Here is a 25,102-nt window from a genome sequence, read left to right as displayed (position 1 = left end):
CCTTTATTGGATGCCCATGGTCTTCGGGCCCTCAGACGACACTGCATCACTCATCGGCATGATTGTGTCAATGACATTAATAATGGGCCCAGGAATACTTCCAGAAACCACTGTCGGTAAACACAATCCGCCGTGCCATCAGCAGATGCCAACTAAAGCTCTATCATGCAAAAAGGAAGCCATATGTGAACATGGTCCAGAAGCGCCGTCGTGTCCTGTGGGCCAAGGCTCATTTAAAATGGACTATTTCAAAGTGGAATAGTGTTCTATGGTCAGACGAGTCCAAATTTGACATTCTTGTTGGAAATCACGGACGCCATGTCCTCCGGGCTAAAGAGGAGGGAGACCTTCCAGCATGTTATCAGCATTCAGTTCAAAAGCCAGCATCTCTGATGGTATGGGGGTGCATAAGTGCATACAGTATGGGCAGCTTGCATGTTTTGGAAGGCTCTGTGAATGCTGAAAGGTATATAAAGGTTTTAGAGCAACATATGCTTCCCTCCAAACGACGTCTATTTCAGGGAAGGCCTTGTATATTTCAGCAGGACAATGCAAAACCACATACTGCAGCTATTACAACAGCATGGCTTCGTCGTAGAAGAGTCCGGGTGCTGAACTGGCCTGCCTGCAGTCCAGATCTGTCACCTATAGAGAACATTTGGCGCATCATTAAACAAAAAATACGTCAAAGACGACCACGAACTCTTCAGCAGCTGGAAATCTATATAAGGCAAGAATGGGACCAAATTCAGACACCAAAACTCCAGCAACTCATAGCCTCAATGCCCAGACGTCTTCAAACTGTTTTGAAAAGAAAAGGAGATGCCACACCATGGTAAACATGCCCCGTGCCAACTATTTTGAGACCTGTAGCAGAAATCTGCTCATTTTGTGCATAAAATTGTAAAATGTCTCAGTTTAAACATTTGCCATGTTATCTATGTTCTATTGTGAATACAACATTGGCTCAGGTGATTTGAAAGTCTTTTAGTTTTCATTTTATTAAAATTTAAAAAAACGTCCCAACTTTTCTGGAATTCGGGTTGTACATTAAATACCGCATACACCAAAACTACAAACAAAACGGATTAGAACAGCATACAGTACATGTGCTTAGCCCATTAAGCAAAAAAGTAAAACATACAAATGTAGATGGTTCAAATACATTTAAATCAATCTAAAGTAATACAATATTGATATAGGATGCCTAAGATAGGCACTGTCCAGCAGTTGACTGTGCATCTGGTTGTGAGGCTTCATGTCCAGCGTCTGTGTGGCTGTCAGCTGGGCTCTGTGGGCCCACAGTCGTCTCCTTACTCTTGGCTGCATTCTCACTCTGAGCCCGGTTCTGTTTCTCCCTCTCTAATGCTTTCTCCATCTCTGTGTAGTAATCAAGAGCCTTCCGTACCGGGTCGATGATGTGATGCTGCAGAATGAAGAATGAAGAAATGATAAAATTCCACCCCAAAGCTTTCCAGAGCCACTCACCAACATATCAAGTATAATTTCAATGCACAAACAAAAGTCCAAAACCAAAATCCATTTCAACAGATAATTCCATTAATTTCCATTTGGGTATTAGCAGACATGATCAGGCTGTTTATTGACGTTTATTTTTGGTCAATAAATCATTCAAACTCTCGCTATTGCCTCCTTGTCTCCTCCTCTGTTTTCACCCGTTCAAACCTGTAACTGCCTGAAAACGTGACACCTATTGCTTAGGGTTAGGTTAATTTACTGGGCATTTGTGAATCTTTTAAAATAAATGACCTCCAGGCAGGGGAAAAGGTTGGCCAGCTCGATGAAGAGAGGCAGAAGGACAAATCTGATGAAGCCTGTTTGGGATGACGGCTTGGTTACTTTGTCCCGATCCATGAAGGGGGTGACTGGAAGACCCTCCAACTTCTCCACATCACTCTGAGGTCAGACAGACAACACAGTTGGAATTAATAGCTATATTAATTACGTTTAGCATTGCTGGATTGTGTAACTTGCCCATAATTTAGGCTGGGTGTCATAAAGTTTTGAATTAGTAGAATAAAATACATTTAGTTGACCAAAAAGGTCAGACAATCCTCTATAATATCTATCTATCTATATCTATGTATATATATATATATATAGATATATATGTATATATATATATAGATATATATATAGATAGATATCTATATATCTATATATCTATATCTATATCTATAGGTGTTGCCACATTATGAACATCAGTTACCTGGTTGTAGAATTCCTGCAGAAGACAGTCCAACCAGGGCTCAGCCACCTCCATGGGCCGCGCCTCATTGGATATGTCGCTCACTTTGATCAGAATCATCATCAGCTGCATACACAGCAGGGAAAAATCAGATAGTAGACAGCTACACATTCATTTTGAGAGGAAGACAAAGGTATAGGCCCAATCACTATGTTTGTTTACAATAACTTCTAGGTATAAAACTCCTGCAAGGCAAGGCAAGGCAGCTTTATTTGTATAGCACATTTCAGCAACAAGGCAATTCAAAGTGCTTTACATGAAACATGAAACATTAAAAACAGTTAGAAAACAATTAAAAACAATTTCAAAGCATTAAAACAATTAACAACAATTTAATATCATTAAAAGACAAGAATAAAATGTACAGTGCAGTATAAGAATTTTAAAGAAAGAGCAGTTAAAAATAGCTTATTTAAAGAAAGGCAACATTAAAAAGATATGTCTTCAGCCTGGATTTAAAAGAACTGAGAGTTGCAGCGGACCTGCAGTTTTCTGGGAGTTTGTTCCAGATATGTGGAGCATAAAAACTGAACGCTGCTTCCCCCTGTTTAGTTCTGACTCTGGGAACAACAAGTAGACCTGTCCCAGACGACCTGAGAGGTCTGGGTGGGTCATAGTGTAGTAGCAGATCAGAAATGTATTTTGGCCCTAAACCATTTAGTGATTTGTAAACCAGCAAAAGTATTTTAAAATCAATTCTTTGAGGCACTGGAAGCCAGTGTAAAGACTTCAGTACTGGAGTGATGTGATCCACTTTCTTGGTTTTAGTGAGGACTCGAGCAGCAGCGTTCTGAATCAGCTGCAGTTGTCTGATTATTTATAAAGACACCGTTACAGTAGTCAAGTCTACTGAAGATAAAAGCATGGACAAGTTTTTCCAAATCCTGCTGGGACATAAGTCCTTTAACCCTTGATATATTTTAAGGTGATAATAGGCTGATTTTGTAATTGTCTTAATGTGACTTTTAAAATTCAGGTCTGAGTCCATGACTACCCCAAGATTTCTGGCTTTGTCTGTTGTTTTTAACATTGTCGTTTGAAGCTGAGTGCTGACCTTTAATCGTTCCTCTTTTGCTCCAAAAACAACCACCTCAGTTTTTCTTCATTTAATTTAAGAAAGTTATGGCACATCCAGTCGTTAATTTGTTCAATGCACATATTCAGTTGTTGTATTGGGCTATAATTCCCTGGCAATAAGGTTATGTAAATTTGTGTGTCATCCGCATAACTATGGTAACTTATTTTGTTGTTTTCCATAATCTGAGCCAGTGGAAGCATGTAGATGTTGAACAGAAGAGGCCCCAGAACTGAGCCTTGGGGAACTCGGCACGTCATATTTGTATGCTCAGATGTATAATTACCTATAGACACAAAGTAGTCCCTATTCTTTAAATAGGATTCAAACCACTTTAGTACTGAGCCAGAAAGACCAACCCAGTTTTCCAATCGGTCAAGTAATATGTTGTGGTCGACTGTATCAAATGCAGCATTGAGATCAAGTAATACTAAGACTGAAATTTTGCCACTATCTGTGTTTAAGTGGATGTCATTAAAGACTTTAACAAGAGCCGTCTCGGTGCTGTGGTGTGGTCGAAAACTTGACTGGAAGGCATCAAAACTATTGTTGAGTGATAAGAAAAGGTTGAGTTGTTGAAAAAACGCTTTTTCTATGATTTTGCTTAAAAATGGAAGGTTTGATATTGGCCTATAGTTGCTCATTAGTGTCGTGTCTAGATTGTTCTTTTTAAGGAGTGGCTTGATGACTGCCGTTTTCAGGGCCTGTGGAAAGATACCTGAGAGCAGAGATGTATTTACAATATTTAGAAGATCAGAAGCCAAACAATTCGAAACACTTTTGAAAACACCCGTTGGTAGAATATCAAGGCAACAAGAGGAGGTTTTCAGATGTTGTATAATGTCTTCCAGGTTGTTATGGCTGATCGCATGAAATTCTGTCATATTTGATTTTGTTTTGTGTGAACACTGTGACAACACATATCCTGTACTTGATGTGGAAGCACTGACTGTTTTTCTAATTTTCTGAATTTTGTCTGTGAAGAAGGAGGCAAAGTCATTGCAAGCCTTGGTAGACAACAGTTCAGATGCTACTGGTACTGGAGGGTTTGTTAATCTATCAACAGTAGCAAACAAAGCACGTGAATTATTATTGTTTCTGGCGATAATGTCAGAGAAATAGGACCGCCTTGCATTCCTTAGTTCCAAATTATAAATGCGAAGTCTCTCTTTATAGATGTTATAGTGGACCTGGAGATTAGATTTTTGCCAACTACATTCAGCTTTTCGACACTCTCTTTTTTCTGTTCTCACCACTACAAAATTTCTCCATGGAGATATTTTCTTACCAGAGACAGCTTTGACCTTAGTGGGAGCAATAGCATCAATAACATTCGTAATTTTACAGTTGAAATTATCTACAAGCTCAGTGACTGAGGCCCCAGTGAGGGTGGGTGTAGAGGAGAAAAGCTGAATGAATGATTCACTGGTGTTTTCAGTGATATACCGTTTTCTGATTAACTTTTTTTGAACACTTTTGGGCACCGAGATAGTGCCGTTAAAGAAAACACAGGAATGATCAGAGAGAGCAACATCAGTCACCACAACCTTGGAAATGTTCAGACCCTTGGAGATAATCAAGTCCAGAGTGTGCCCCTTATTGTGCGTGGGCTGTGTCACATGCTGAGTCAGTCCATAGCTCTCAAAAATACAACATAGTTCTTTGGTCCCTCGGTCCTGGGGGTTGTCAACATGAATGTTAAAATCACCAGCAATAATTACACGGTAAAAGTTAATACAGATTATAGACAGCAGTTCATTAAAATTGTCAAAGAAGTTTGCACAGTATTTAGGTGGCCTGTAGATATTTATAAGTATAGCTTGAGGGGAGGATCTTAGCTGAAGAGCCACATATTCAAAAGAAGCAAAATTTCCATAAGATAATTGCGTACATTGGAATGAGTCATTAAACAAAATGGCGACCCCACCTCCTTTCTTATTCACTCTATTCTCACTCATAAAACTGAAGTTAGGGGGGGCTGACTCAATGAGAACAGCATCACTGTTATTATGGTCCAACCAGGTTTCAGTTAAAAACATAAAATCAAGATTGTGCTTAATAATAAAATCATTGATTAAAAATGATTTTCCTACCAAGGACCTGACGTTGAGTAGGGCTAGTGTTAGTGTGTTTTCATTTTTTGTGACCGACTGTGGCTGACGAGGAATGGATGCTAAGTTTGCAAAGTTTGCTGTTAAGTGCTTATTCGTTATTCTTTTTCTATTACCTATCACAACATAAATTGTGGAAGAATCTGATACGCAGGGCCCAGGCTTGTCTTAAACTTATATTATAAGTTATATTAAACTTTAATGAGATAGGAACAAGTGCTTCAAATTTGGTTCAAAGACCCTTGGTTAGAGCTGTAGAGATGGAGGGGGCTTACCATGGAGACCGCATGTGTGTATTTACAACTGGTATTTAATGACCCCACTTTGTAATTTGTCCTCGTTTGGTTAACCATGTTCCTGGGGATTTGGCTAATTTCAGACATGTTAGAGGCAATTGTAAAACCTAAACTGTAATATAACTGAAAAACAAAAGAAACTGGATTGTTTGTATCAGTTTTTACATCACTGTTGCATGTTTTTCAGATGTTCTAAATTCTTATAACATTAATTTAACAATCCATCCATCCATCCATCCATCTTCGTCCGCTTATCCGGTGTCGGGTCGCGGGGGGAGCAGCTCCAGCAGGGGACCCCAAACTTCCCTTTCCCGAGCAACATTAACCAGCTCCGACTGGGGATCCCGGCGTTCCCAGGCCAGGTTGGAGATATAATCCCTCCACCTAGTCCTGGGTCTTCCCGAGGCCTCCTCCCAGCTGGGCGTGCCTGGAACACCTCCCTAGGGAGGCGCCCAGGGGCATCCTTACCAGATGCCCGAACCACCTCAACTGGCTCCTTTCGACGCAAAGAGCAGCGGCTCTACTCCGAGCTCCTCACGGATGACTGAGCTTCTCACCCTATCTCTAAGGGAGACGCCAGCCACCCTCCTGAGGAAACCCATTTCAGCCGCTTGTACCCTGGATCTCGTTCTTTCGGTCATGACCCAGCCTTCATGACCATAGGTGAGGGTAGGAACGAAAACTGACCGGTAGATCGAGAGCTTTGCCTTCTGGCTAAGCTCTCTTTTTCGTCACAACGGTGCGATAGATTGAATGCAATACCGCACCCGCTGCGCCCGATTCTCCGACCAATCTCCCGCTCCATTGTCCCCTCACTCGCGAACACAACCCCAAGGTACTTGAACTCCTTCACTTGGGGTAAGGACTCATTCCCTACCTGGAGAAGGCATTCCATCGGTTTCCTGCTGAGAACCATGGCCTCAGATTTAGAGGTGCTGATCCTCATCCCAACCGCTTCACACTCGGTTGCGAACCGATCCAGTGAGTGCTGAAGGTCGCAGGCCGATGATGCCATCAGGACCACATCATCTGCAAAGAGCAGCAATGAGATCCCCAGCCCACCAAACTGCAACCCCTCCCCACCCCGACTACGCCTCGATATCCTGTCCATAAATACTACAAACAGGATTGGTGACAAAGCGCAGCCCTGGCGGAGGCCAACCCTCACCTGAAACGAGTCCGACTTACTACCGAGAACCCGGACACAGCTCTCGCTTTGGTTGTACAGAGATTGGATGGCCTTGAGAAGAGACCCCCTCACCCCATACTCCCGCAGCACCTCCCACAGTATCTCCCGGGGGACCCGGTCATACGCCTTCTCCAAATCCACAAAACACATGTAGACCGGTTGGGCATACTCCCAGGCTCCCTCCAGGATCCTTGCGAGAGTGAAGAGCTGGTCCGTTGTTCCACGACCAGGGACGGAATCCGCATTGTTCCTCCTCAACCCGAGGTTCGACTATTGGCGAACCCTCCTTTCCAGCACCTTGGAGTAGACTTTACCAGGGAGGCTGAGAAGTGTGATACCCCTATAATTGGCACACACCCTCTGGTCCCCCTTTTAAAAGGGGAACCACCACCCCAGTCTGCCACTCCTTTGGCACCGTCCCAGACTTCCACGCAATGTTGAAAAGGCGTGTCAACCAGGACAGCCCCTCCACACCCAGAGCCTTGAGCATTTCTGGACGGATCTCATCAATCCCGGGGCTTTGCCACTGTGTAGTTGTTTGACTACATCAGTGACTTCCGCCTGGGAAATCGGCGACAATCCCCCATTATCCTCCAGCTCTGCCTCTAACATAGAGGGCGTATTAGTCGGATTCAGGAGTTCCTCAAAGTGCTCCTTCCACCGCCCTATTACCTCCTCAGTTGAGGTCAACAGTGTCCCATCCTTACTGTACACAGCTTGGATGGTTCCCCCCCCCTCCTGAGGTGGCGAACAGTTTTCCAGAAGCACTTTGGTGCCGACCGAAAGTCCTTCTCCATGTCTTCTCCAAACTTCTCCCACACCCGCTGCTTTGCCTCTTTCACGGCAGAGGCTGCAGCCCTTCGGGCCCTTCGGTACCCTGCAACTGCCTCCGAGTCCTCCGGGATAACATATCCCGGAAAGACTCCTTCTTCAGTCGGACGGCTTCCCTGACCACCGTTGTCCACCACGGTGTTCGTGGGTTACCGCCCCTTGAGGCACCTAAGACCCTAAGACCACAGCTCCTCGCCGCAGCTTCAGCAATGGAAACTTTGAACATTGTCCACTCGGGTTCAATGCCCCCAGCCTCCACAGGGATGCACGAAAAGCTCCGCCCGGAGGTGTGAGTTGAAAGTCTGTTGGACAGGGGCCTCCTCCAGACGTTCCCAATTTACCCGCACTACACGTTTGGGCTTACCAGGTCTGTCCAGAGTCTTCCCCACCCTCTGACCCAACTCACCACCAGATGGTGATCGGTTGACAGCTCTGCCCCTCTCTTCACCCGAGTGTCCAAAACATACGGCCTCAGATCAGATGAAACGATTATGAAATCGATCATTGACCTCGGCCTAGGGTGCTCTGGTACCAGGTACACTTATGAGCATCCCTATGTTCGAACATGGTGTTCGTTATAGACAATCCATGACTAGCACAGAAGTCCAACAACAAACAACCACTCTGGTTTAGATCAGGAGGCCGTTCCTCCCAATCACGCCTCTCCAGGTGTCTCCATCATTGCCCACGTGTGCGTTGAAGTCCCCAGCAGAACAATGGAGTCCCCCACTGGAGCCCCATGCAGGACTCCAGTCAAGGTCTCCAAGAAGGCCGAATACTCCGAACTCCTGTTTGGTGCATATGCACAAACAACAGTCAGAGTTTTCCCCCACAACCCGCAGGCGAGGGAGGCGACCCTCTCGTCCACGGGGTAAACTCCAACACAGCGGCGCTCAGCCGGGGCTTGTGAGTATCCCCACACCCGCCCGGCGCCTCACACCCTGGGCAACTCCGGAGAAGAAAAGAGTCCAACCCCTATCCAGGAGTATGGTTCCAGAACCAAGACTGTGCGTAGAGGTAAGCCCCACCAGATCTAACGGTAGCGCTCCACCTCCCGCACCAGTTCCGGCTCCTTCCCCACAGAGAGGTGACGTTCCACGTCCCCAGAGCCAGCGTCTGCTGCCCGGGTCTGGTCCGTCGAGGCCCCTGACCTTCACTGCCACCCATGTGGCATCGCACCCGACCCCAACGGTTCCTCCCACAGGTGGTGGGCCCATGGGATGGAGAGGGAGTTGCCACGTAGCTTGTTCGGGCTGTGCCCGGCGGGCTCCGTGGCAAACCCGGCCACCAGGCGCTCGCCGGCGAGCCCACCGTCTGGGCCTGGCTCCCAGCGGGGCCCCGGGCTTCCTCCGGGCAGGGTCACTCCATCTCTGCTTAGCTTTTTCATTGGGGTTTTTGAACCATTCTTTGTCTGGCCCCTCACCTGAGACCACTTTGCCTTGGGAGACCCTAAAAGGAGCACAAAGCTCCAGACAACACAGCCCTCAGGTTCACAGAGACACACAAACCTCTCCACCACGATAAGGTGATGGTTCACGGAGAACTTAACAATAACAATATATATATATATATATATATATATATATATATATATATATATATATATATATATATATATCTGTATAGAAAGTTGTAAGTACAATTCCACTCCTATAATAAAACACTATTTAAAATAGCAGTTATTTATTTTTACCCTTATGAAATCAATACAAAGCAAATTGAACAGAAAAAAAACAAGTATTTTGTTTCAGTTTCCCTTCTTCCAGGTGGGGCTGAAGTACCCCTGTTGAGCTGCACCGTGTGCATGGACCAGTGTTGTACAGCCACACTACTGTGTTGTTCCAGTCAGTACATTACTCCAAACGCAAAATCCCATTGGTTCCCCCTGTACTCACCTGTGTGCAGAGGGCAGGCATTAGTGGCACAAACCAAGTACGTTGGCAAGTCTGATAATAATTTAATTGTAAAATCATGTTACATACACTTATTTCTTTCTTGCTTAAATTCACAGGGTGCACAACAAGGCCCAAGAGAGACAATTACTGTGATGTCCACACATCCAAAGCAGAGAAGAGAAGGTAAGGTAAGTAATAATAGTAATGATGTTAAAGAAAGCTATGTACACCTAATACCTTATGTGTTGATGTCTATGAATTGGTTTTAAATAGGAGCACACTATACAAAGACAACAGTGGAGAGTTGCTGGATCGGTCTGTCCTCAAAGTGCCAGAGATCTACAAGGACTTCACCCGTTTCTGCACCATCACCTGCATAATCCAAGTGATAAAAGAGAGAACAAACTATTTTGTTCTCTGCTTACATAAATAGGTGCCTGTAATGTCTGCACACATAAACAATCAATTAATAAATGTTAAGTATCACTTATATTTCTTAAATCATTGTGGTTTTTCAGAGCAATAAGATTATTAAAGCCATGTTCATACTTGCAACAAATTAAAACCCTTATCAAGGCAAATAGGTTTTTCATTTTCTGTAATCTAAATCTAAAAACAGTATAATTAAATTTACCAGAGTGGACACTTGCAGGTTGTTCAACAGCTTTAATTTACCTTGTCAAAACAATAAGTAATTCATAACCAACTGCACAATATTTGACACAAAACCTAAAAAGCGTATGGTTCATACTCCTGTGAAGCAGTACACTTTGCCTGTAGGATTTACTGTAGCAGGAACATTGATATTGGCAAACTGATGACCAAGGTACAGGTGAGTTTGTGAGCAGGGTTATTATATAAACTAAAATAAAGATAAGATAAGCCTAGTGTTCACAAGAGGGATAATTCAGGTATTGCAACACAAGTTATAGAATAATTGAATTAAATAGGAGGTATATATAACTAGTAGAAAATAAATTAGCTAAACAAGAGCAATTAAGGAAAAGTTATGAGGTAGTAGCAAGCTAAAGTGACGAATAATCAATAGCAGTGAGTCACATCAACAGTGTACACCAGAATAATATATACTGTGATTAAGTAATTATACTTAGTGTTGTCTGTAGACTACTAATATAACAAAACAGAAAAATAATAAAGTGTACGATGCAGTATGGAGAACAACCGAGTCCCATATGACCCCAAGAGACTTTAATTGCAGCTGTTGATGATGTTGCAGATGGTTGTAGTCTGTAGCCAGTCATACAGTAGGTAGATCTGGAGCAGCAGGGTGACTTCTAGCTTTCATGGGCCTGTGATAAGACTCTGCTGCTATGATGCAGCATTGGTCGAGCCCTTCATTCTCAACTGGAAGAAAAGAAAAGAAAAGAAAATGCTTGTTTTTTCTGTTCGGTTTGCTTTGTATTCATTAAAAAAAAACTGCTATTTAAGGAGCAAATTATTCTAGATCTGTTTTTATTATAGTGATAACATTGTACTTAACATTACAACGTTTTATACAGACTGATATGAATCCATCATTTTCAAACTAATGTTATATGAAGAAATGAAGACTAAATTCTGATGAACAACACACAACAGTGATGCAAAAACGAACACAAACAATCCAGTTTCTGGTGTTCTTTCAGTTATATTACAGTTTAGGTTTTAGTATTGGCTCTAACATTAAATTAGCAAAATCTCCAGGAAGGAGAGGTTAACCAAACGAGGAAAAATACACATACTGTCGGTAATATGTTGTTCAATCTAGCTAAACTATAAAGAAAAATCTATTTGTTTACGGACATCAAGCTAGGCTGTATGTTAGCATGTTTGAAATTAGCCAAATCCCCAGGAACATGGTTAACCAAACGAGGACAAATTACAAAGTGGGGTCATTAAATACCAGTTGTAAATACACACATACTGTCCGTCATACAGTATGTCGTTCAATCTATCTAGCTAGCTAAACTACCGATATAAAGAAAAGCTATTTGTTTACGGACATCAAGCTAGGCTAGCTATGGCTAGTGCCATATGCTATGTGCTTAATTTATGTTACTCACCCTCATAGTTGTGTAGCTACGTAACTTGATATGTCCCACTTCAAAGCTTTCCCCCATTTCCTGATGGGTGCAGGTGAAAGACCGTCGACCATTCTGTGCACATTATTGACATATACTAATAATAAAGCGATGGACGGCGGGGTTAAATAAACTTGGGTTACAGACCCATGGTTACAGAGGAGCCGGCCGCAACGGATGTTCTCACATAAAACAAACGCACCCTCAACGGGGCAGGGATCATTTCATTGGTCAACACTACACCTGGCATTCTATTGGTTGTGGAATTTTGATAGTGTTGTAACCAAGGGGGTAAGCTTCGCTTCAGAACTCGAGCCATCATGGCGCCATTTTGTTGCTAACTGGCCATTACCTCCTGTTAGCATTCCGCTGACCGACATTTTTTTTTTACGTCACTTGACTGCGAATAACTTTACATCAGAAGCGTTTAAAGACTCTATTTGTCCGTTGTTTAGTTCCAAAGAAACACGACAATGTATAAAAGGCTCCATTACCTTGTACCTCACGTTATGGCTCCGTAGCAGACGTTTTTGTAAAAATAGGCTAACGATTGTGTCATAACCAAGTGACTTACTGTCGCATAGTAGAGGAATTACCGTATAGTACAGGAGAAGCTCGCAGGCAGTTTCGACTTACATGAGATGTTTAGGTTTAATTACTAATGTAAACTAGCATGTTAGTGATCAATAATTAGCCTGTGTCTATGTTATCTCCTTACATACACCTACAGTCTCCGAATCTGTAAGATTGGGAATGATTGAGATTTCTCTCGGCACAGCTACCAGAAGACTTATAACTTTCAGACACGTTGCTCGCGTCACATTCTCTCAGTTGGAGGCTGCGCAGTAAAGCTGGCCATCACCGGAAAAGTGCTTCTAATAGCTTTCACTGGTCTCCGTCCAGAGCAACGGGGTCTATTGGTCCATTATATACTGTCTATGGTTGTAACACAGAAAAATCCAAGCGCACAAGAGATCCGAGAGCAGCAGATTTGCAAGCGCGCAGAATCAGGCTGAGTGCGAGGAGAAGGTTCAAAGCTGAGAGCAGGAAATCTCTGAGTCCGAGCACAAAGTTTGAGCACAAAGTTTGAGCACAAGCAGAGAAAATCCAAGCGCGAGCATGACCATTTGAGTGTGAGAGCAAGGTTTTGAGGGAAATTATTACAAAATCTGAACGTAATATCAGTGAGAAATGCTGTCAAATTGAAAGAATGCGCTCTTGAATAAAGATAGGAATATAACTCCATACAACATGGGGATGGGGGAAAGAGGAGAGAGCGACTCATCCTCAAAGACGTCCTCAAAGGCGTCATGGTTGTTAAAGGAGTTTGAGTAGTGTTGGACAGGTGAGAATGGGGATTGAGATTTCTCATCTCCGCTCTTTGGTCTCCTATGGAATGGGGAGGGCGATGAGTTCTCGTCGGGGTTGGTAAGGGGGTTTGAGGAGTGTTGGATAGGAGAACAGGGGAGTTGATATTTCTTGTCTCCGCTCTGTAGTCTCCCATGGTCAAATCCTTGCTCAGGTGGGGGCTGTGGTGGATCACTGCCGCACTTTGTTGTGTCTTCCTCTTGTTTTGTTTGTGTTGATGTATCTTGTCTCGTGTCCTTGGCCAAGGGAGCAGATGGGTGGTGCAGAGAGTAAAGTAGGCTAGAGGTGAACAGCTTTACTCCTATCTTGTTAAGTAAGAGTCTGTCTCCTTTAAAAAGATGTCTGCGGTCCCAGAAAATGTTAAAATTGTCAATGAACTGCAGAGAATGGTCGGTACATGCAGTTGAAAGCCATGTGTTCAGTGCCAGCAGTCTGCTGAATCTCTCAGCTCCTATTCTGACTGGCGGTATAGGGCCACTGATAAACACGTTCACATTTATGGAGCTGACTGTGTTCAGCAGATCCATAAACTCACGTTTCAGCACTTCAGACTCTTGCTTTACAACATCATTTGACCCTATATGCAGTATAATGTTCTTAGTAGTTGGGTGTGCTGCTACGATATCTGTGATTCTTTGGGCCAAGTCAGACACCATGTCTTTGGGATAACAGAGTATTTTGGTGTTTTTACTGCTTTTGATATCTTTTACAACAGAGTCACCCACAATCAGAGTTTGGGGCCCAGTCGTTAGCTTTCTCTGTAGTTTTTTAATTTTAGAATTGCTCTCAGTCCTTACCCTGCTGTGTGACGGTGAGACGCAATCCAGGTTATGTCCAGGGTCCTGCAGCAGAGGAGCAAATCTGTTCTCCACCTGCACACTCAGTTGTTGGGGAGGCATTTTGTTGCGGTTTTTCCCTTTTGCAGCTGTCCACGGCTGTGTCCTGCTAAGTACAGGGGTTGAAGAGGCACTCTGCCTGGGTGGTAATGCAGGCCAGCCGGTCGAATCACAAATCTCAGGGCGCTGTGCTCTGCCCGTTAGTTGTCCTCTCAATTCCCAGGAAAATGATTTACTCTTAGGCTTTGCACCAAAAGAGTTCCAGGGAGGACTACCACTTGTTGATTTATTATCCGTTCCACAGCTCTCCTGTTTGTTTGTGGTCTTGCTGGTGCTAGTTAGCCGTGTGTTAGCATGCTTTTGTCCATTGTTTTGGTTCAGTGGTAAAGTGGTGTCATTTCCACAAGATCTGTTCACTTCTGTTGAAGTTAAAAAGTTAAAATCCGGCTTATGTTTTGAAAACAATGTACTTGCTAGATCTAATCAAATAACTACACTGATTAGCATTGGTCTGGCTCACACCGTCTGTAGCTTCTAAAGAATTGATTAGGTCATTGCTGATTTAGCATAAATGTAAAAGCGCTAGAAAGACTTATTGTTTAAACAACTTTGAGAGCCATTGCCAGTTGAGCCAGACGTGATTAAGACAAAGAACGAGTATTGCTGTAGTTTGGAAACAATTGACACCGTCTCAGTAAGATCCTGTGACCGGGTGTAGCCTCAGGAACATACAATTTTTCTTTTGAGAGACATCTGACCAATAGGGGAAGATTTCATTTGAGAAACCACCCAGATGTAGAGGAATAAATGTATGATCCGGGGAATGTCACAGGACTGTTTTTATGTGACTCTAAAAGGAGAAGCATGGATTCAGTCCGCTGTCAGCTGCAGTGTTTTCATGTTTTATGTTTAATTGTGTTTTGACTGTCGTTTTCATGTTGTTTTATTAAACCTTTTAGTTAACTTTCAATTCGACCTCTCCTTCTCCTCCTTCCTCCAGAAATCAGAACGAACACGTATTTTAGATATTCTTAACACTTCCACGTTTAATTCTAACCGGTAAATTTTGGTTTCCAGAACTGCAATCTTCTGAAGGAGTTTGTAGTAGTCCTCCATGGAGAAGGAAGGCATCTTGCTGCTAATTAGCTTTAGCTACAGTCACTTTGACAGGCTTGAGCTATTTGTAGGCCATGCTCACGCAGAAAAATGTTGAAAAATGGCAATAGCCTATTATGCCTATAAAAAAAATGTATAGTCCAGTATAGTCCAGTGATTTATAAGTATCCAGAGCCGTTGCTCATAGTTTCTCTCAGAGGGAAAGCAAGATTATCAGCAGAAGTATGCAAGCAGAGGCAAAAGCAAGCAGCAAAGCGTCTGCACTGTAAGAAGCAGGAAGCATCCCATACATACAATTTAACGGTGCTAAAACAGGGATGAGGAACAACTGGATCTACTCTCAACTCCTTCATCTAAAACACATATTTGATGCTTTCATTTGTCAACACGTTCACTAATGTTAGCTTGGAGAGCTAATTTACCTGTTAGGTCACAGGCTAAAGAAAATGAAACCACCCAAACTAGCAGTCAGTCCGACTGACGTTTTTTGACAGAATTCAGCAGACTGAAAATCTGCCTAATTTAGCTGAATGTCTACTTGGGGTGGAGAAGTGTTAGCGTTCTGAGTTTTAGTTACATTTTTCTAAATTTGTTTAAAATCCATGGAATATCTGCTTCCGCAGACCTTCTATTAAAACAAAATATGTTTGGTGACAGCATATTATTCCAGAATTCAGGAATATACAGATTACAAGCGGTAATCACCAGTGTCTTTTGCTTTCCTCTTACCACATCCCTGTGGTCCCTGTTGTTGAAGTCAAAAGCTGGCAGGATGGACTTGAACTTGTTGAGAATCTCATTGTGCCTTGTCATGTCAGTGGCCAGAATGCATCTGCAATTACAACAGAATACAAACCATATGCTGTTGTGCTATCATTTCCTAATAACTTGAGAAAAATGTGCACGAAGAAGCTAAGAGAATCAGAAAGATGATCTCACTTGATGATCCCTTCCCTTATCCGTTTGTATTGATCCATGGACACATTTCTGAAGATGTTGCTCTCTGTCTACAAAACAGAAAACCCTCTGTTTATTGTCACTGACTGCATCGATCACAGCTCCATCTCATGACGATAGCCCCTGTTCTTTAATTCAAATCCTTAAACTAAAATGTACTATTTCATGGCAGCTTGGGCAAAAAGTTTCAAACAAACAGCGATTGTCATACTTACCTTCTCCAGAATCTCAAAAGCTACAGCACAGTGGTGGTTCTCCAGGGGAGAGATGTCATTGTAGCGGAGAGCAAGTTCAGTCCGAGCATTTATCTGAAAGATGGTCAGACATTAGGGGATGCTGAAGCAAGGGACAGGATACTGGATTCAAATTCCACGTTTTTTTTATGCAACTTGAGTAAGTGTTTTTAAATTAAAATGAGATTAATAATATAATATGCTGTTGGAAAATAGGATTGAGCAGCAAAAAGGTCAAATACAACAGACTGTAAACACTGTGAGGGTATATTATGGGCTGGTGTCAGATGCTGTATGTAAGCTAAACAAGTATCATTATATTTTAGTCGCTATAACTGGACAATTTAAGCTATCACAAATGTATTAGTATTGCATAAGTATCGCATTTATGTTGCTGATGCAAGGAATTGCGGTAAAATCACCAAAACTACTAGAGTTTCCACTGTAAAAAGTCCCCCTCTACTGAGGGGTCAGAATGATTGGATAACCAGATTTATGGAGTAGATTTGTTTTATTCATCTAATACAATGCTCACATGCCCACGAAAGTGTTATTTGTCGGAGTAATTGTTCCTATGCTAGCAGTGAAAAAATCCCTTCTTAAAGGTCCCATTTTGTAAAGATGATTTATAAACCAGGTCTAGGTGCTATATAAATACTGTAATAGTATCAAAACGCTCAGTCCACAAATAAATACTCACAGCCTGTTTTCAGAAACTGTGTCTTTAAACGAGCCTTCAGGACTTTCGTACGTTTGTGATGTCACAACTATACTATATATAGGTAGAAAGTGACGCAAAAGTGCCGTTACGGTCATTCCCCGGCTGCAATGACGGTGCAGAGAGCGCAGATGTGATAGACACTGACACTGAAACATTGACCAGAGATCAGAGAAGACTGGGAGGCTCTGACACACCACCCCAACGGCCGACCGTCGGCAGAAAAGGCAGTCGGACTGACTGCCCTCCCCGAGTTGGTCCAAAAAGTGCCTCGGAACACACCGAAGCGACGCCGACTCGAGCGTACGTTCTGTGCGTGAGACGTAATACATCTCCATAACAGCAGGCGCCGCTAATCTGTATTTTCACTCAAAAAATGAAAACCGGCAGCCGATTGGACGAACGCGTAACGTGGGTCTGGCTTCTCCCAAATTTCAAAGCCAGATCATAATGGTGGCTCATCAGATCTCGTATTTTATGAAAATAGTTCACCGAAACGTGTTTCTGAAAACATTTTAAGCGAGAAATAGGCCATGCAGTTGCTGAATCTGTCTTCATTTCAGATCGACAAAGGTCAGTTTAAAAGATTTTCGTCAGATTTTGAGAGGCGTTCGTCACGCTCATCCCGCTCGTCATTTCCAGGTTAGCACTCCACCAATCAGATTAGTCATTGAGTCCAACTGCCCACTGGCCGATTCAACAAGTCAAATCGGCCCAAATGAATGCCAACGGCTCCTCCGACTGACGACGGCATGGAACACACCGAACAGACTCGAGTCACTGACCTCGGCCGATAATCGAGTTGGTGTGTGGTGTGTGGAGCGTTTCAGACACAGGGTGAATACAGGTATATTCATACAGACAGTATGAAAAAAAGATTATATTTTTTTAAACATTAAAGTATGTAACCATGTTCTATTAGAAACCCAAAATACAAAGCATGAACCTGAAAATGAGCACAAAATGTCCCCTTTAAAGCAATTGCAATGTAAGAGATGGCACAAAACCCACAAACTTCTGTGTAAAAAGGCATTTGAGGCATTCAGCTGAAGTTAGTATGAGGCTTCAGCAGTGTGTATCTTCCAGAATGACGGCTTTGGTTGTGGCTCACCAAGGAATTGTTGTCGGCAGGTGCACAGGGGAGAGGGGATTCCATATACCTGATAGGCATTGTTGTATCCTGTGTGGTCGAGATCGTGGCAGACTGCAGAGGTGAGCATGATCAGCAGGTCGATGCTGTCCATCTTACTCTTCAGGTCAGTCAGCCAGATCAAACCATACATCTGCTCAGAGATAAAGAAGAATTACAGAATAGGAAATGGAGATGTGTGATGTAGATAATGTGGAATAAAGAAGGCCGACATCTACTATAATGAAAATGATTAGTGTTGCATTACCAGACCTTCCTCCACAGGTAGGAAGGTCTGGCTAGTCCACACAGCATTCCGGGATGGGAGAAAAACATGCTCTGGTAACCCAATCACAATCGTCTTGGGTGGTGCTAAGCACCGGACGTAGCAACTGTGCCTCTGCAAATTAGCCTCGGGAAGGAACTCGTTTTGGTGCAACGTGTACGTATAAAGGTTGTTTTAGAGCAGTGATTTGAGTCCCCTCTCCACCCTGAGAGCCAGATGTCCTTCACTAATTAACCGTCACGATTATAGCATAAGTGCACGATTTTATGATTACAGCAAAATTTGTCTGTCCATGATTTGCCCAGATAAACCGTCACTCCAACACACACTCCAACACACACACTCCACACACACACACTCACCATCTGGGTAACACAGAAGCAGTGCTTGAAGTTGTGGAAAGGGATGTTGTTGTATCTTCGATAGACCTCAAACAGGAACTGTTGCAGTACTTCAGGCTCAATGTTGAAGGCCGCTATGAAATCTAAATCTGTGTACATGACCTGCAAGAGCACCATGATCTCTGCGTCCTCCCACTGCCCACACACACACACACACACACACACACACACACACACACACACACACACACACACACACAAAATACACAACACCATGTGAGGGCACTTTGAGTGTATGACTTTCTTTTGGACCTAAAACTACAAATCTACAAATATTACTGATATTACTCTAATGCTGATGAGGTAAAAAACAAATGGGTTAATGAAGGTGTCTCACCTAAAAAAATGGTCAAATTGATATTTTGTCTTATTATTGATTCTGTCTCAACAGCATAGTGATGCCATAGTTAATTAGCAAAGGGCTTCCAGACCAACCTCACCAAAATCCTCTCTTTTAGCATTAAACGGTGTGTGTGTGTGTGTGTGTGTGTGTGTGTGTGTGTGTGTGTGTGTGTGTGTGTGTGTGCGTGCGTATACACTGTATTAACATCATGTCTCCCATAAAGGTCCTGTAAAGGTTGGCCGTTTTAAAAACAACTTTCGATTAACAATAAATCTCACCTTTGTAGTTTTCTAGTATATAGCATATATGCAAATATATATAAACAAAAGTTGTCATTTAATGGACAAGGCTGGAAATATCTTTATCTACAAACAAATATTGTGTATCCAAAGCCTGACATATCTTCTTCCTCTGTGCCATGGAGCTATGTTGTTGTCCAAAATCTACTAAAAACACATTAATGAGCACACTTTTATTACCATGAACACACACATACACTTCGGTATATTCTATCTCCCACTTTCACTGTTCTACTGTGGGAAAAACTAACCACACACATGTGTATGAATCCATCGCTGAAAATATTCCCCTAAAAATACGCTATTCACTTCTGTTTGAGTAATGTTTGCTAAATACTACATTACCCAGCTGTTTTAGGAAAATGCTGAGCCTTTAAAAAATAATATATTTTTTAAAGTTGTATATGTTCAGTACGAATGGCTTTAGTGAAAAATAGACTAAAACATTGTTAATTTTGGTTACCCTTATCCTTTATAATACATGTATGCGCACATAAGCAAAGAAAAGCATGTTTTATCATGGTTTAAAGGAGTCCGGTAATTTATTATGATTATGTGGCACCCCAAGCTTCACTTCTCATTCTGTAACCTGCATAACTACATATTTATCCATCACCGTCATTGTGGATGTGCTATAAAAGCCTTTCGACAAATGAAAAGATGACCACTGAATGCAGCACGCCTTCCTCTCCATGGAGCTCACTTCAAAACATGGTTTGTTGATTAAGCCCGGTTATGAAGACCGTTTTGATTTGTGAGCCCTTGGCAGGCCTATTCATATTGAGATGAGTGTGTCGATCAGAAGAAAAGGGTGTTGTCTTCCATCCTCTTCACAAGAGCATGAGAGGTGCTCGTTAGGCAAGACTGTCATTAGTCAACCGCCTGGCTCACTGTCTGTACTCTGAGGAAACAGGTTGTCTGTTTGTGATGATGACACAGGCACAAAGACACCCAGAAAAACTGATGCTGCAGGGGACATTAGTACAGTGCAACCCAATAAAACCCAATAAAAGAAAAACTCACAGACCATCTACCTGCCAAAATATCTGTAAAAACAGTAAGAATCCTACTTCAGCAGTATATTACAAATCACAGCAACATTAAATGACAGTTTTTAGATATAGCTTACTCACTCGTCTCTGTTGCCTTAATAAGGAAGAATGGTGGTGCTTATGCTGAGACATCAGGCAAGCAATGTCTGTCTTAAGCTATGGAACCATCTTGTCAGTTGACAGTAACCATAAACTGTATTCCTCCGTATTTCTTTCACGTCACACTAATCATTTGTGACATAAATTGGAGACATTGTTGGAAAATGGTGGGCTTCATGGCTGAAGTCTGACAACACAGCAAAAAAACCAATTCAAATAATGTTTGAATTGATATACTGTATGAGTTTATTTAATATTGAAAACATCACATCCATGCACCTCACTAGTAGGCCTTGGAGTTGCTGGCAGACAGCTTGAAAAACTGTTTTGAATTTTAAATTAAAAACATGATATCTACCAAATCTACTCGCAGACCACCAGGGGGGGGCCTACGAACGACTGCATTAGACCATCTCCAGATTCATACTGGTCACATTGAACCTGGTCTCGCATAGTCAGACCTTCCTGCACAGCGCTGCGGAGGAAGGTCTGGCTAGTCCACACAACATTCCTGAATATTGACATTTCTGTAATCATAATTGTCTTGGTCGAACACAATGTCTCTGCAAAATAGGCTTGGGAAGGAACTTGTTTTGGTGGAACGTGTGTATGTTCAAAAGTAGTTTTAGTTGTTCAACAGAAAACTTACCCTGCAGAGATCTGAGGAGCAGTTAACCATAGTCCTCAGAAATCCACCAGAGTTTAGAATGCCAACACAAAGAAAGAGGAAGGTAACAGACATCCGGCCGAAAAGAAGGACATCCAGCGGAATTTCCTTGGCAACGGAACAATCCTTGGAGTGGAACGCTGTGGATATAGACTACATTTAACTCACCAGTTATCAAAGGTTGGGGTCTTTAAGAACTGCTTCACTTCTTCGGACACCTGCAGGGAGCTGCAAAGGTTACAACATAAGCATTAATGATTACTAGATATTAAAACATAATATACTGTATGGATGGCAGTCGTTTTCAGTGAGTTTTGCATGTGAACGTGCCTCATTTGAAGATACTTTTCCCGTACGTGCTCACACTCCTTCCTGGTTTTATGCAGGGTTCTCTTGTGGTAGAACGGGGAGGGCTTGTGTGTTCCATCTGACAGGTCTTTAAACAACCCCAGCCAGCTCAGATGCTCCACACTCTGAAAAGGTATCGGGGATTTAATCCAATCAGCATAGAGCTGGAGGTTAGAGCAAGCAACACATCCTTCATCACATCAAATTCCCACTGGCCCTTCAACAAATCGGTCAGGGATTACAAATGATCTGAAAACAGCTGGCTGCTAATGCTGGAAACAAGGTTGATGAGCAGAGTTTTTAGCCCATGCAGCAAACCAAAGTAATAGAGCAAAAAGCTCCGCAGAGCTGAGGGAACTGAGGAGTCAGGTGATAATTCTCTCTGGAGTCATTACTATGAGCAACCCCTTTGACATTACACATAGTCATTTAATTCATCATTCATACAAAATATATTGATGAGTGCAACTTTTAAAATACAAGGCAACTCAAGTATGCTAATGCACAATTTGACTGTAGGCTTTTTGTGATAATAACATCCCACTTTATAAGAAACAAACACCTTTTTCTGACAGTTGCCTCCAGGTCAGTAATGTTTCTTTTTCTGATGAGGATTAAAAACCTCCCTATGCAGATGATTATGCCGTTGTATTATCATATTGGTTGCTGTGGATCAGAGGTAGAGCGGGTAGGCCCTCAACCACGAGATCGTTCGATCCCAGGCTCCTTCGGCCACATGTCAAAGTATCCTTGAGCAAGACACTGAACCCCAAGTTGCTCCCCATACACTGTATGTGGCTCTCCACAGAATGGGTTAAATGCAGAGATTGAATTTCACTACATTGTACTGTATGATTGTATGTGACGAATAATATAGTTTCTTCTTCTTAAAACAGAAAAAGCTACCATGCTATCTCCCCAAATTTCCAGAGTAGCTTTAAAGCCACAGAGTACTTTGTCCATACCTCTAGTTTCTCCCGGAATGAATCCACCTGTTTCTTCATCTCATACACTACTGCAGGAGTCTCACTGGCCTCCATCAGGATTTTCTTCTCCAGGCCCTGCAGCCTGAGGTCACACACCATCAGTGAGATGTGTTAAATCATTACACATTCAGATATCTTTGGTCTATGTTGTTCAAAGTCTCAAAGTCCTGCCTATCTTGCATTGAATGCACCCAGATGCCAAAACTCTGACTCTTCACAAAAACTAATTTGTTTTATTGACTTTTTCACATTATACAGAATATGAATCATATATTTACTCAAGAATAGTGTTAAGTATGTCTTGATTTCTTATTTCCCAGCATGCCTACCTTTTCTCCATGGAGAAGAGGTCAAATCCTAGCGCACCAGCAATTTCCGCACCTGAAATGACAAGAGAAGAGGGAGACCGTCAACCATTTTCTGCTAAACCGAGGCACTGCAATTCCCATGGTGCAAAGTTACAGATACCTAACGGCTCACTGTTGCAGTCGGCGGCCACAACCTCCAGCTTGTAGCGGGAGTTTGGGCTGTTGGGCTCCAGACTCAAGGAGATGTTGACGATGTTGCCTCTGGGGTTGTACAGCTTCAGGATGTCATGGGGTCCTGCCTCAGCTGCAGCGCGGAACAGATCTGCATACAACGGCTCACCGTTAATTTCAAACTATGACCTGAGAAATCATTTTAAACTTCCATTTTTTTTCAACAACTTAGTATTAATGGATAACCAATATTATATCTGTAGTGAATATGTAACATTCCATTCTGTGAAAACTCTGAACAAAGCCTCTCTCGTCTGTTTTAATTGGTCTCATAAATTTGTATCATAAATTGTGACACTGTTGTCCTTTCTGAAGATTTATCTGTGTGAACACGTTGAATCAGTCCTCGCTTCCTCTGGTGCCTCTTTCTTATCGGTACTCTCACATCATCTAGGGAATGGAGCGATTGTTAGAAAATGTATATATCCTTGTGTGTCTCATTAAACCTTCAGAACATTGTGAACTGAACCCTGCTTCGTACCACTTTGTTCTCTGAGCGCTCGCCACTGCTGTCAGATTCTACTCACAGAGGTCAAGCCAGTAGATGGATACGAACCACAGACCAATCGTGATCGGACTCTTTCACACCAATATCAATACATTTATTTGCATAAATACCAAATATAAAGGATAAAGATATAGGCCAAAGAGATTTTTCCATAACTTGGCAACCCAAATATTGTTCTTGATAATGGCTTACAACTGATCTATAAGCATTGGCAAATGACAAAAGCATTTAGTCACTGCTTATGAGCTTTTTATAAAGTGTGCTGGCTTTGTTTGAACGTGGTACTACTTTTATATAAGACTGACACAGAGGCACGCAGACTCTACAGTTAGTTACTCCAATCAATTTCATATTCGTGTTTGTTTGTTTGTTTGTTTATGTATGAACCTTTTACCGAGGGAAATTCCAATAAAACCTTTTCTGATTTCTGATACTGATTCTGAACTTTTTTAACTACAAAATACAACTAATGCTAAAAAAAACCTGATGCTCATTAATATTATAACATACAGATATAACATGTAGAACTTGTGAGGCCAATGCTAGACAAGGCCTGTAACCTATGTAACAAGTGAGGAGATGTCAGTGGCAGCTGCATCGTCTGTAGCTTACACAACCTCCATAACAGACATACAATTCTTTCATCTGCTTCATGGCTGATCTAATCAAGGTTTTTTTCTTGTTTGGTTTACAAAAGAAGCTGTTGGAACATGTGTCTGTCTTCAGTAAAAGCAACTCACACTAACAAATCAGGAATTTACATTCTCTTTACCTTATTTCAATAAGTGTAAAATCATGGTAAACATGGGAGAAGTTTGGTAAGTGTGCAAGAAAATGGATCATGTTACTCATGCAGACAATTTTTCAAACACTATAATTGTACATGTGTGTGTATGTGTATGCAGTCCGACACACAATTTACAATTATTTTCTAATATAAAGTGAACTTTAAATAGTCACATTATTATCTGCTCCTACCTTTAACATCCTGCGCAGGGCAATCCACTGGGAACTCAGCCCGCTCTTGTCTTCCATTCACTGTGAAGTAGATGATTTTTGTTGCCATGTCGTGAATTCAGAGGCCACTGATGTTGCTGTGTGCTCTGCTGATCTGTATCTAATGTATGTCTAGCCTCATTATTTAACACTCCACCCCCTTGGTTTTATTCTCTCCACCTCCTCTTCTGCTCCTCCCTTCCTTTCCTCCTGTTGTATTGTTACATTTTTGAAACAACAGTTGGATTATTTAATTCAAAGCGACCTCCGGTTTGTTATAATAAGTAATGAAGATGGTGAAAAACACAGCAGGAAAAAACGTGTCTCATCTTCTAATAATTATGAGATAAGTCATTTCCAATAATAAGAACACAATAAGATAACTACCGCCATTTAAAGAACTAATGAAATGAAATAAATAAGAAATTAAGAAATGAAATTCAAAGGCTGTATACATTTTATGTATTACAATAC

At 42.2% G+C, this 25,102-nt stretch overlaps 1 protein-coding gene across 1 annotated transcript; it reads right to left on the bottom strand.

Moving 5' to 3' along the window:
- Positions 1-573: 573 nt before the first annotated feature.
- LOC114563701 (high affinity cGMP-specific 3',5'-cyclic phosphodiesterase 9A) lies at positions 574-24,698 on the bottom strand. The gene is given in 15 exon segments (XM_028590493.1): positions 574-645; positions 1,304-1,426; positions 1,771-1,917; positions 2,231-2,335; positions 15,797-15,899; positions 16,007-16,074; positions 16,240-16,332; positions 18,136-18,258; positions 18,753-18,926; positions 21,416-21,479; positions 21,582-21,724; positions 22,565-22,667; positions 22,915-22,966; positions 23,054-23,215; positions 24,611-24,698. Coding segments are annotated over 15 exon segments (1,620 nt in total).
- Positions 24,699-25,102: the final 404 nt, after the last annotated feature.

Source organism: Perca flavescens, chromosome 11 (genome assembly GCF_004354835.1).
Source record: "Perca flavescens isolate YP-PL-M2 chromosome 11, PFLA_1.0, whole genome shotgun sequence".
NCBI lineage: Eukaryota > Metazoa > Chordata > Actinopteri > Perciformes > Percidae > Perca > Perca flavescens.
This window is presented reverse-complemented; position numbering and strand designations above follow the sequence as displayed.